Genomic DNA, 14,504 nt, shown 5'->3' on the forward strand with positions numbered 1-14,504 from the left:
ATAAGAGTTTTAAACTGCTATACAGTTGCCACCTGTCAATTAAAAGCTGGGTTTTGTATTCAACTGTTGAGTTCACTGTAAATGGTTTTTGTTCATGTGTTCCACCTGTAGAATAAATTGTAGCCAGACTTCTATTTTTATTATTATATTTATATTTCATGATAAAAGGTATTGCCTCACTAATTTGTAATGGAACTCTAATTTTAACTGGTTTTCCTTTAGGTATACTGTAGCTTATTATAAATTAAAATTGATGACAGAACAATTAAATTTTTGTTTTATTTATTTATTTATTTATTTATTTATTTGACAGAACAGAGGGAAACTAAGAGAAGAAGGGAATCTAATGCAGGAGCTAGAGACACTTGTAGCACTGCTTCACCACTTGTGAAAACGTCCCCTGCAGGCGAGGACTAGGGGTTTGAACTGAGGTCCTTCAGAATCGTGACATGTGCATTCAACCAGGTGTGCCACCACCCAGATTATATACAGTGGTTTATAAATTTTTAACGAAGTCATCAGCAATTCTTGTCATACTATTGATAATACAAACTTGGCAGTGGGGAGTATTTTTAGACTGAAGCCCCGAAAGATTGCCTTCCAGTTCCATTTATATCCACTAGATAGCAGCAGAAAGTCATTAATATAATAAAGAAAAGTTGGCAGTCTTTCGATGATTGGCAAATAGATCCTTAATACCACGTAAAATTCAATTTATTTTCACCAGTGATCCAGAATAACATTTGCTCCATTGTTTATTCTTCCTTTTGGTCTATGCTGTGTGTGGCTCATTTCTTGGCTCACTGACTTCTGGTCAACTGTAATTCTAGCAGCTTTTTTTTGTGCTGCAGCAGCTGCTGGCAGCATTAGAGGAGCATCTGGATGTCCAATTGCCCAACTTTTCTGCAAGCTTGAATGGATCTGTAATTATATCCTGTCAAGAGACAAAACCAAGCCAAGGGAAAAGTTAAAGGTGTTCTGATGTACTTGAATGCTTGTATTTCTGTTTGATGTAGGTCGATTTACCTAGAAGGAAGATGAAAATTTACAACCCTGTGGGACCCTGAGAATAGGGTGTCAGTCACTCAGTTATGCAGGTGGCTGCTTCCTGAAGGTTCTAATCAAGTAAATGCAAGTAGATTTAATTTTGAAGATCTTAAAGTGACCCTTCTTGGGCAAGAATAATTTATTCCTGTTTGTTCATTTTTGTTTTTCACCCTTTGGGAGCAACCATACTAACATGCTGAGATGCCTTCTTGAGTGATTCTAATCTCCAGAAGCATGTAAGACAGAGGGTAAGTCACAGATACAAGAGACATCACTAGCAGTGGATGGTGTTCGGATGCTGAGCCTGGCAAGCAGGCCAGTGAGATCCCAGGGCAGAGGTGGTGGCAAATACATATTTTTTTTCTTTTAAAAAAAGGGGAGGTAGTGCACCTGGTTGAAAGCACATGTCACAATTCCAAAGGACCTCAGTTCAAGCCCCCAGCCCTCACCTGCAGGGGGAGGTTTCACAGGACTACAAGTGTCTCTAGCTCCTTGTCTAGCTCCTTTTCCTCTCTCTAGCTCTTTCTCTGTAGCTGCCCTTCCTCTCTTTGCGAGTGGTGGTGAAGCAGTGCTGCAGGTGTCTCTCTGTCTCTCTCCCTCTGTATCTCCTCTTACCCTCTTGATTTCTGGCTGTTTCTATATAATAAATAAAAATAATAAATTTTAAAAATACATATACATGATTCCCCCCCTCCTTTTTTTTTTTTTTGCCTCCATGGTTATCACTGGGGCTCAGTGCCTGAACTAGGAATCCACTGCTCCTGGAGGCCATTTTTCCCATTTTGTTGTCCTTGTTGTCATCGTCATCATTATTATTATCATTGCCGTTGTTGTTGTTGGCTATGACAGAAAGAAATCAAGAGAGGAGGGGAAGACAGAGAGGGGAGAGAGAAAGACACCTGTAGAACTACTTCACCGCTTGTGAAGCAACTCCCCTGCAAGTGGGGAACCGGGGGCTCGAACCGGGTCCTTGTGCTTTGCAGCATGTGCACTTAACCCATTACCCAGCCCCCTATTTTATTTATTTATTTATTTATTTATTTATTTATTTATTTATTTAATACTAAGTTACTTACAACCTTAGACCAGATAGATCAAGATCATTTGGTCCTGTCACTATCTAAGATACTGTTATTAATAGATATCATTAAATGATATAAAGCATGGTGAGGTCAAATGTAGTAAGGTAAGTCCTACCACAGGATGTTCAAAGAAAAACAAGCTCCCGATTCCACTTCCGGAGGCGGAGCTACAAGCAGCAGATCGCTTTCTCTCCTCTCCTCTCCCAGATCAACTAGGAATACCAAAGGAGACCACACGGACCGAAACAAGACAGGACTAGAATGACCACAGGAACCCAGTAAATCACCTGTGAGTACAAACACGCGTGGCTGGTGACAGAGAGGAGAGAGGGTCCTAAGGAGAGATTAAGTGGCTGCTAACAGTTCAACAGTTTATCAGTGGAGACACCACCTCCAGTCTGCTCCACAACAAGGGGACAGCTGAAGGGAGGAAAGGACTCCCCAGAGATTCACTAAGTGCAACTCTGAGTCTCCATTGCTACTACCCTCAGAATCTGGAGCAGCAACAGGGAGGGACACCAGGGGACAGAGATCTAACTGGGAAACTCAGAAGACCTATACCTCGGTGGCATAGCTGAGGGGCTGTGAAAGTCTCTTTGCATAACCACTAGATTATCTCTGCCACACCCTGCTTTATCTCTTGGTCAGGAGTCAGTGATTAAGCTAAGAAGCCTATTGATAGTTTAAAAGCCCTTAGGCTCCCATAGCCTACAGGGAAGAAAAAAAAAGAGGCTTTTACACCACTGAGCTCCAACTCAGGGATTGAAAAAACTGTTAACATATATAAAATGGTTAAAGCAACAAGAAAAAATATTGGAGACTCGAACCAGGACAAGAGTCCAGCTAAAAGTCCTCCAGAGGGTGAAGCACAAAACAACGAGTTCAACATCCAAACATTAGCTAAGGAAATAATAATAGGAGTGAGTAAAGAATTTGAAAAAATTGTAATCAGAAATGCAGGAACAACAAATGAGAAAATGGAAGAAAATTCTAATTATCTCATGATTATTAGAGAGCTGAAAGCTGAAATCGCTGAGCTAAGAAGGCAACTAGCTGAACAAGCTAAAACAGTATCAGAGCAGGGCAACAAAATAGATGAACTCCAGAAAGCAGTAGAGGGCAGAGAGAATAGAATCTATGAGGCTGAAAACAGAATTAGCAAGATTGAGGATGAATTAGAGACAACTAAAAAAGAAGTAAGAGATCTCAAAAAGAGATTAAGAGATGCTGAAAACAACAACAGAGTCCTATGGGATGACTTCAAAAGAAACAATATATGCATTATAGGCTTACCAGAGGAAGAAAGAGAAGGGGAGGAAGAAAGCATTCTCCAGGCCATAATAGCTGAAAATTTCTCTAGTCTAGACAACACCAAAGACATAAAGATTCAAGAAGCCCAGAGGGTCCCAAACAGAATTAACCCAGACCTAAAGACACCAAGACATGTCATACTTAGATTGGAAAGGAATAAGGATAAAGAAAGGATCCTCAAGGCTGCAAGAGAAAAACAAAGAGTCACCTACAAAGGAAAACCCATAAGATTAGCAGCAGACTTCTCCATACAAACACTACAGGCCAGAAGAGAATGGCAAGATATCTATCGAGTGCTCAATGAGAAAGGCTTTCAGCCAAGAATACTATATCCTGCTAGACTGTCATTCAGACTAGATAGAGGCATCAAAACCTTCTCAGACAAGCAACAGTTGAAGGAAGCAACCATCACCAAGCCTGCCATGAAAGAAGTTCTGAAAGGTCTCCTATAAACAACCAGACCACCACAAATAGGACATATATCAAAACACTCTAAAACTCTACAAGAATGGCATTAAAATATCTTCAATCTTTGATATCAATAAATGTCAATGGCCTGAATTCACCTATTAAAAGACACAGAGTAGGAAGATGGATCAGAAAACACAACCCAACAATATGTTGTCTACAGGAAACTCACCTAACGCAACAAGACAAACACAGACTTAAAGTGAAAGGATGGAAAACTATCATACAAGCCAATGGCCCACAAAAAAGGGCAGGAACAGCTATTCTCATATCTGACATGATAGACTTTAAAATAGATAAGATTAAAAAAGATAGGAATGGACACTAATTAATGCTCAGAGGAACAGTCAATCAAGAGGACTTAACAATTATTAATATCTATGCACCCAATGAGAAGCCATCTAAATACATCAAACTTCTACTGAAGGAGCTACAGCAATATATTAACAGTAACACAATCATAGTAGGGGACTTCAACACCCCACTATCTCAACTTGACAGATCATCCAGGAAGAAAATCAGTAAAGACATAAGGGAGCTAAATGAAGAGATAGATAAACTAGAACTATTGGACATTTTCAGAGTCATTCATCCCAAGAAACTGGAATACACATTTTACTCAAATCAACATGGATCATTCTCAAGGATAGACCAGATGTTAGGCCACAAAGACAGCATCAGCCAATTCAAGAGCATTGAAATCATCCCAAGCATCTTCTCAGACCACAGTGGAATTAAACTAACACTTAACAATCAACAAAAGATTAGTAACAGTGCCAAAATGTGGAAGCTCAACAGTACACTTCTTAACAACTTCTGGGTCAAAGAGGAAATCAAGGAAGAAATCAAAATGTTTCGAGAGTTCAATGAAAATGAAGACACAAGCTATCAAAATATTTGGGACACAGCTAAAGCAGTCCTAAGAGGGAAGTTCATAGCTATACAAGCACACATTAGGAAACAAGAAAAGGCACAAATAAACAGCCTGATTGCACATCTTAAAGACCTAGAAGAAGAACAACAAAGGAATCCTAAAGCAACCAGGACAGAAATCACTAAAGTTAGGGCAGAAATAAATAACATTGAGAATAGGAAAACCATACAAAACATCAATGAAAGTAAATGTTGGTTCTTCGAAAGAGTAAACAAAATCGACAAACCTTTAGCCAGACTCACAAAACAAAAAAAGGGAGAAGACCCAAATAAATCAGATAGTAAATGAAAGAGGAGATATCACAACAGACACCGCAGAAATTCAACATATCATGCGAGGCTTCTATGAACAACTATATGCCACCAAGCTAGAGAACCTGGAAGAAATGAATGATTTCCTAGATACTTACCAACTTCCAAAACTAAGTAAAGAGGAAGTGAATAACATGAACAGGCCCATCACAGCTAATGAAATTGAAACAGTTATCAAAAATCTTCCCAAAAATAAAAGTCCTGGACCAGATGGTTTTACAAATGAATTCTACAAAACTTTCAAAGAAGAACTAATACCTCTACTTTTAAAAGTCTTCCAGAAGATTGAAGACACTGGGATACTCCCTGCCAGCTTCTATGAAGCCAACATCACCCTGATACCAAAAGCAGACAGGGACACAACCAAAAAAGAAAACTACAGACCAATATCTCTGATGAATATAGATGCGAAAATATTGAACAAAATTCTAGCCAACCGGATACAGCAGTATATCAAAAAGATTGTTCATCATGACCAAGTGGGGTTTATCCCAGGCATGCAAGGCATGTTGGTTTAATATACGTAAATCAATCAATGTGATCCACCACATCAACAAAAGCAAGACCAAAAACCACATGGTTATATCAATAGATGCAGAAAAAGCCTTTGACAAAATACAACATCCCTTTATGATCAAAACACTACAAAAAATGGGAATAGATGGAAAATTCCTGAAGATAGTGGAGTCTATATATAGCAAACCTACAGCCAACATCATACTCAATGGTGAAAAACTGGAAGCATTTCCCCTCAGATCAGGTACTAGACAGGGCTGCCCACTATCACCATTACTATTCAACATAGTGTTGGAAGTTCTTGCCATAGCAATCAGGCAGGAGCAAGGAATTAAAGGGGTACAGATTGGAAGAGAAGAAGTCAAACTCTCCTTATTTGCAGATGACATGATAGTATACATGGAAAAACCTAAGGAAACCAGCAAGAAGCTTTTGGAAATCATCAGGCAATACAGTAATATGTCAGGCTATAAAATTAACATTCAGAAGTCAGTGGCATTCCTCTATGCAAACACTAAGTTAGAAGAAATTGAAATCCAGAAATCAGTTCCTTTTTCTATAGCAACAAAAACAATAAAATATCTAGGAATAAACCTAACCAAAGAAGTGAAAGACTTGTATACTGAAAATTATGAGTCACTACTCAAAGAAATTGAAAAAGACACAAAGAAGTGGAAAGATATTCCATGTTCATAGGTTGGAAGAATTAACATCATCAAAATGAATATATTACCCAGAGCCATCTACAAATTGAATGCTATCCCCATCAAGATCCCAAGCACATTTTTTAGGAGAATAGAAAAAATGCTACAAATGTTTATCTGGAACCAGAAAAGACCTAGAATTGCCAAAACAATCTTGAGAAAAAAGAACAGAACTGGAGGCATCACACTCCCAGATCTCAAACTGTATTATAGGGCCACTGTCATCAAAACTGCTTGGTACTGGAACATGAACAGACACACTGACCAGTGGAATAGAATTGAGAGCCCAGAAATGAGGCCCCACACCTATGGACATCTAATCTTTGACAAAGGGGCCCAGACTATTACATGGGGAAAGCAGAGTCTCTTCAACAAATGGTGTTGGAAACAATGGGTTGAAACATGCAGAAGAATGAAACTGAATCACTGTATTTCACCAAAAACAAAAGTAAATTCCAAGTGGATCAAGGACTTGGATGTTAGACCAGAAACTATCAGATACTTAGAGGAAAATATTGGCAGAACTTTTTTCCGCATAAATTTTAAAGACATTTTCAATGAAACGAATCCAATTACAAGGAAGACTAAGGCAAGTATAAACCTATGGGACTACATCAAATTAAAAAGCTTCTTCACAGCAAAAGAAACCACTACCCAAACCAAGAGACCCCTCACAGAATGGGAGAAGATCTTTACATGCCATACATCAGATAAGAGTTTAATAACCAATATATATAAAGAGCTTGCCAGACTCAACAACAAGACAACAAATAACCCCATCCAAAAATGGGGGGAGGACTTGGACAGAATATTCACCACAGAAGAGATCCAAAAGGCCGAGAAACACATGAAAAATGCTCCAAGTCTCTGATTGTCAGAGAAATGCAAATCAAGACAACAATGAGATATCACTTCACTCCTGTGAGAATGTCATACATCAGAAAAGGTAACAGCAGCAAATGCTGGAGAGGGTGTGGGGTCAAAGGAACCCTCCTGCACTGCTGGTTGGAATGTCAATTGGTCCAACCTCTGTGGAGAACAGTCTGGAGAACTCTCAGAAGGCTAGAAATGGACCTACCCTATGACCCTGCAATTCCCCTCCTGGGGATATATCCTAAGGAACCCAACACACCCATCCAAAAAGATCTGTGTACACCTATATTCTTAGAAGCACAATTTGTAATAGCCAAAACCTGGAAGCAACCCAGGTGTCCAACAACAGATGAGTGGCTGAGCAAGTTGTGGTATATATACACAATGGAATACTACTCAGCTGTAAAAAATGGTGACTTCACCGTTTTCAGCCGATCTTGGATGGACCTTGAAAAAATCATGTTGAGTGAAATAAGTCAGAAACAGAAGGATGAATATGGGATGATCTCACTCTCAGGCCGAAGTTGAAAAACAAGATCAGAAAAGAAAACACAAGTCGAACCTGAAATGGAATTGGAGTATTACACCAAAGTAAAAGACTCTGGGGTGGGTGGGTGGGGAGAATAAAGGTCCATGAAAGATGATAAATGACATAGTGGGGGTTGTATTGTTAAATGGGAATCTGGGGAATGTTATGCATGTTCAAACTATTGTATTTACTGTTGAATGTAAAGCATTAATTCCCCAATAAAGAAATAAATTATTTTAAAAAAAAAAAGAAAGAAAAACAAGCTCCCAACTAACTTGATTATAATAATAATCTATTGCCTTTTAATATTTATTTATTCCCTTTTTGTTGCCCTTTTGTTTTTGTTGTTGTTGTTATTGATGTCATCATTGTTGGATAAGACAGAGAGAAATGGAGAGAGGAGGGGAAGACATGAGGAGAGAAAGACAGACACCTGCAGACCTGCTTCACCACTTGTGAAGGGACTTCCCTGCAGGTGGGGAGCCGGGGGCTCAAAACGGGATCCTTACACTGGTCCTTGAGCTTTGCATCACCTGCCCTTAACCTGCTGTGCTACTGCCTGACTCCCTATCTATTGTCTTTTATAAATACCAAGACAATAAAGAACCATTCCCATTCTCTTTAAAAATCTGTATTTCTCCTATTCCTGGAACTTCTGGGACTTTCCTTATATTTCCTGATGCCTCTCTTCTCAATCCCTTACCCTGTTACACTGCCTCTGCTGACATCAACTGAATCAATGCAACCAGTGTCACCGTGCCATGTTATGCCCCACTGCCTTTTTGCTTTGGATTGTATCTAGAGATGGTAAATCTTAGATGTCAACCTTCCAATCCCAATAATTTGGTGAGACCTTTCCTAATGCATGATAAACTCCTCTCTCCACCGTCACTGATCACTTCCATCAGAAACATCATTATAAACCTTCTTGTGTCCTTCTTCAGTACCTTACCCTCATTATGAACTACCAATGGTAAGGACAGCACCACTCTCCAAAGGGAGGCTGGGTCATTCTACTCTGCCACTTGGGGAAAACTGGTCTTGAAATGAGTGCAGCTTAGAATGTTCCCAGCTGTGACCACTGAAAACACAGACTGATGGGGACTCAGAGGTTATACAGGCTCCTGTGCTAAATATGAATCGATAATGGGCCTCAGGCCAGATCTATATGGTAAACACTTGACTGTATGTATTTATTTTCTTCAAGTTTGGGAACTACTCTCTGCCCTGATCCAGCTTTCTAGTCCTATTCTCAACTCTTGAAACCATCTTCCCAGACAATATTTTTAGTCCACCTGCAGTTAGCTATCAAGCTCAAGCAAAAATTACCACAGTCATGGGCCCCTATGAACAAACCTAAAATAGATTTCCTAGCTTCTCTCCAACCTAAAAGTCCTATTCCCATCTGCTTTATTCCTACCTTATGATCCTGTTCATTAAACATTTTGTCTTCCTTTATATCTTACTGTGTTTCAGCCACCAAGTTGCACATGCTACTATAATTTCATCCTGAAATCTCTGGGCAGAAGATCTCACCAATGTGTCCCAGAACCTCACCTCTCCAGACCCTACCCCATTAGGGAAAGACAGAAACATGCTGGGGGTATGGATCCACCTGCCAATGCTCATGTCCAGTGGGGAAGCAATTGCAGAAGCCAGAACGCCCACCTTCTGCACCGCATAAAGAATTTTGGTCCATACTCCCAGAGGGGGAGAAATGTTAGGGGAAGATGACCAGAGGACCCTGAACTCCAACTCCATCAGGACCCAGACAGAGAAGAGAAGGAAGGACATTCAGAAACAGTAGTAGGTGTAGGTGTGACTTAGACAGCAAGAGAAGGCTGGGCTATAGGAAAAATGGGCAAATAGAAATAAATATAGATGGTTATAGAAATAATAATCAACTCATATCTGTGACCTTGAGAAAATGACTGCAGTTTCCAATGGAGGGTGTGGGAATACAGAGCTCTGGTGGTGGGAACAGTATGGAATTATACCCCTGTTATCTCATAATTTTGTAAATCAATATTAAATCACTATTAAAAATAATAAAAATAAAATTTAGAAGGTTCTCTATCATTACTACTGCTGTCTCTGTTATTACTAGCACTACTGTGAATTGAAGGCCATGCAGATCTTTCAGATGCACCTATGTCTTCATGGTATATTTCTTTTAAAAGTACCATACATTGTGTTTTTCAGGGTTAAAAAAGATGAGAAAGGGGGAGAAGGGGAGGAGAAAAAAGGCTCTCAAAAATATTTACTCCACTGACTTTCAGAAAAGGCAGTATTTTTCCTTCCTCTATTGCACAACTTATGGTAAGACATAAGAGCAATTCTTTGTGGACTGTCTACACTGGAGTTTATCAAAAAGGTCTTCCATGATAAAGATGAAAAATTCCTTCCCCAAGAGTCCAAGGCTATTTTTCTAGGACACATAGTTATTTCATTTTTTTTTCTTTCTTCTTCTCCTCCTCCTTCTTCTCCAACCCCCACTTGCCTCTCTCATAGCATTGGGATCTCACGCATGGGCTATTCCTCTACTCTCTGGGAAACTTTTAAAACATTCTTTCTGGAAGGGGGGCAATTCAACAAATGGCGTTGGAAACAAGGGTTGAAACATGCCGAAGAATGAAACTGAACCCCCGTATGTCACCGAAACAAAAGTACATTCCAGGTGGATCAAGGACTTGGATGTTAGACAAGAAACTATCAAATATTTAGAGGAAAAATATTGGCAGAACTCTTTTCTGCATAAATTTTAAAGACATCTTCAATGAAACAAATCCAATTACAAAGAAGACTAAGGCAAGCATAAATCTATGGGACTACATTAAATTAAAAAGCTTCTGCACAACAAAAGAAACCACTACCCAAACCAAGAGACGCCTCACAGAATGGGAGAAGATCTTTACATGCCATACATCAGACAAGAGGCTAATAACCAAAATATATAAAGATCTTGCCAAACTCAACAACAAGACAACAAATAACCCCATGCAAAAATGGGGAGAAGACATAGACAGAATATTCACCACAGAAGAGATCCAAAAGGCCCAGAAACACATGAAAAAAATGCTCCAAGTCTTTGATTGTCAAAGAAATGGAAATAAAGACAACAATGAGATACCACTTCACTCCTGTGAGAATGTCATACATCAGAAAAGGTAACAGCAGCAAATGCTGGAGACATTGTGGGGTCAAAGGAACCTTCCTGCACTGCTTGTGGGAATGTCAATTGGTCCAACCTCTGTGGAGCACAGTCTGGAGAACTCTCAGAAGGCTAGAAATGGACCTACCCTATGATCCTGCAGTTCCTCTCCTGGGGATATATCCTAAGGAACCCAACACACCCATCCAAAAAGATCTGTGTACACCTATATTCTTAGAAGCACAATTTGTAATAGCCAAAACCTGGAAGCAACCCAGGTGTCCAACAACAGGTGAGTGGCTAAGCAAGTTGTGGTATATATACACAATAGAATACTACTCAGTATAAAGAATGGTGACTTCACCATTTTCAGCCGATCTTGGATAGACCTTGAAAAATTCATGTTAAGTGAAATAAGTCAGAAACAGAAGAATGAATATGGGATGATCTCACTCTCAGGCAGAAGTTGAAAAACAAGATCAGAAGAGCAAACACAAGTAGAACCTGAACTGGAGTTGGCGTATTTCACCAAAGTAAAAGACTCTGGGTTGGGCAGAGGGGAGAATACAGGTCCAAAAAGGATGACACAGGACATAGTGGGGGTTGTATTGTTATAAGGAAAACTGGGAAATGTTATGCATGTACAAACTATTGTATTTACTGTCGAATGTAAAGCATTAATTCCCCAATAAAGAAATTTAAACATTTTTTTCCAAGTGCTGTATCAGAGAGATCTCAAAAGTTTAATAAAGCAGGGTTAAATGCACATAGTACAAAGCCAAGGACTTGCACAGGGATGCGGTTCCAGGCCCCGTCTTCCCACTTGCAGAAGGGGTCCCCTCACAGGCGGGGAAGCAGGTCTACAGGTGTCTATCTTTCTCTCCCCTCCTATTTCCCCTCTCCTCTCAATTTCTCTGTCTTGTTGAGTAAAATTTTAAAAATGAAAAAATGGTCACTAGGAGCAGTGTATTTGTAGCCCCAGCATTAACCCTGAAGTAAAAAAAAATTAATAAAGCACAATATCATTCAGCTCTAGAAATAGCTCAGGCTCAGAACTCCTGCCTTCTGCTCCCCCAAAGCAACCTTGATGCACACTCCCAGCAGGGGAGAAGTGACAGGATAAAGCGAAGAGGGCTCTGAACTCCAGCTCCATCAGCACCAGAGAGAGAGGAGGGAAAGGAGAAGGACATATGGAGGTAGTTATGTTGTCATGAGTGGTGTGAAGAGGAAGAGAGGGTTGAATCAAAAAGGGGGGCAATTATGTATAAATGTGGACAGATAGTTGTAGAGATGATGGTTGGCCCATGTCTACAACCTCAGGGGAACTGTGGTGGCTTACAGTGGGGAAACTGGGCATTCAGAACTCTAGTGCTGGTAATGGTGTGGATTCAAACCCCTGTTGACACGTAATATATATATATATATCAAATCAAAGAGGTTTAATTAATACAAATAATACAAAAAAGAAATATCTCAGGCTTGATTTATGCTGAGAAAAGAGACTAAACAAAAGGACAAAAGGACTGGGTGGTGGCATACCTGTTAGAGCATATATGCTGTATAATGCAAAAGGACCCAGGTTCAAGTCCCCAGTCCCCACCTGCAGGTGGGAAGCTTCATAAGCAGTGCAGCTGTGCTGCAGGTGTCTCTCTTTCTCTTTCTCCTTCCCTCTCCATTTTTCTTTGTGTGTCTCTATCCAATAGACAAACAAACAAATAAATAATAAAATGTTAAAAGAGAGAGAGACCAAACCAGAACATATTACAGTTTTGGGGTCAAGATTCTTATTTCTTGTGTCCCATTAAACTTTCCCAACTATGAATTTACCACTTTTGATAGTAAGCTCTCATTAAACTTTACTTTTGAAGATTGCTTATGAATTAGCAAAAGGAGGCAAAAGTATTACTGGTCTATCAATGTACTTTCAATGTATCCAAAACTACTATAAAACACAAGCAACAAAAAGTAAAACAAAAACAAAAGAGAGAAAAATTGAAGTTTCTGAGCCCAGGAAAAAGAGGAAGAAGGATAATTATTTTAAAATATTCTGAAAATAACAAAAAAAAAAAAAAAACAGACTTAGGCTTTGTGAAGACAGTGGTGCTCAGTGGTGGTTATCAGTGGGAAGAGAGAGGCAGAGTAGGGCTCTGGTGTAAGAACAGTGGAACTTGGTGGAGGGTGTGGTACTTTACACACGCACGCACGCACACACACACACACACACACACACGTGAAACTACACTTCTAAAGTTCTATGACATAGTAAGCCAATATAAAATCAATAAATTAAACAATTCTTTTAAAAATTCTGCAGGGAAGACCAGGAGATAGCCACCCAGCAGAATACACACTTTATCATGCAAAAGGACCTGGGTTCAAACCCCTGGCACTACATGGGAGCATCATGTATGCTGCCAGGTGAAGCTTCATGAATGGTAGAGTAGTGCTGGATCTCTGTCTCTCTTTCTCTGTCTCTCTCTGTCTCTCTCTCTCTCTCTTTCTCTCTCTCTCAGCCCTCAGAAAAGTATTTGGCTTTTGGAAAAGTCATGACACATTTTTGGAACAGAGAAGATATTAAAAATAAGTCGTGACTTTTTCGACGACCCCATATTGCATAAAAACGTCACACCAGGCCCCAAATCTTGGACTAGTATTCACAGCAATCTGAGGACTGCTTCCAGGTTCCCCTGGGTCTCAAGTCTGTTTCTATATAGATTGTCCCAGGCGTTGGGCCAACTTCGCTGTTACTGAGAACAGAAGTAAACACAGGTTCCCCATATTTGACCCTTTTGGCACTGCCCCCTCTACTTTTTTTTTTCAGGTGACATTTTTGTATTTTAATTTTTATAACTTTTAAATTTTTTTATTTGGGGATTAATGGTTTACAGTTAACAGTAGAATATAGTAGTTTGTACATGTGTAACATTTCTCAGTTTTCCACATAACAATTCAACCCCCATTAGGTCCTCCTCTGCCATCATGTTCTGGGACCTTCCCCCTCCCCCTCCACCATCCCAAACCCAGTCCAAATTCTTCACTGTGTCTTCTCTTCTGTTCTGATTTCTCAAGGCCCCCGTCACTGGGAGGATGCCATAATGCTGTGCTCTCTCTCTCTCTCTCTCTCCCACTCTCTCCTCTCTGTCCCTCTCTCTCTTTCTGCCCCCCCCCCTAAAATTTTAGGCTAGAGTTGTAAAGCCTTGGTGACAATGAAAAAAAAATCAAACATGCCCTGTGTTCATAGCAACACTATTTGTAATAGCTCAAATTTGGCACAGCTCAGATATCCTTCACTATTGGGCTAAGTTCAGCCTTAAAGCTTTCAAAGTCCCTTGGAGTTATAGCCTCTGGTCACAGTTTTCTTCCAGATATATTTCATAGTTTTATAAGAGACTGCATTCTAAGTCTTAATTCTCATAGTTAACATAGTCGAGGATAGTGAAATCATCATTCCAGAATCCTGTCAGTATCAACTCAGTATTTGAGGTCACCTCAAAACACCACCTGAAGAGGGCACTGTTTTTGTTTTGTTTTGTCTTGTTTTGTTTTTTTAAGTTTGAACTGACATGTGCTGGAAAAGA

The 14,504-nt window shown here is 39.8% G+C and overlaps 1 protein-coding gene across 1 annotated transcript in view; it reads right to left on the bottom strand.

Moving 5' to 3' along the window:
* Positions 1-668: 668 nt before the first annotated feature.
* Positions 669-14,504, bottom strand: part of AS3MT (arsenite methyltransferase) — a 37,626-nt gene continuing 23,790 nt past the window's right edge. The window contains exon 10 of the mRNA XM_007530652.3: positions 669-934. Coding sequence (XP_007530714.1) covers positions 827-934 — 108 coding nt within the window. The 3' untranslated portion in view covers positions 669-826. The remainder of the gene's footprint in view (positions 935-14,504) is intronic.

Source organism: Erinaceus europaeus, chromosome 14 (assembly GCF_950295315.1).
Source record: "Erinaceus europaeus chromosome 14, mEriEur2.1, whole genome shotgun sequence".
Lineage (NCBI taxonomy): Eukaryota > Metazoa > Chordata > Mammalia > Eulipotyphla > Erinaceidae > Erinaceus > Erinaceus europaeus.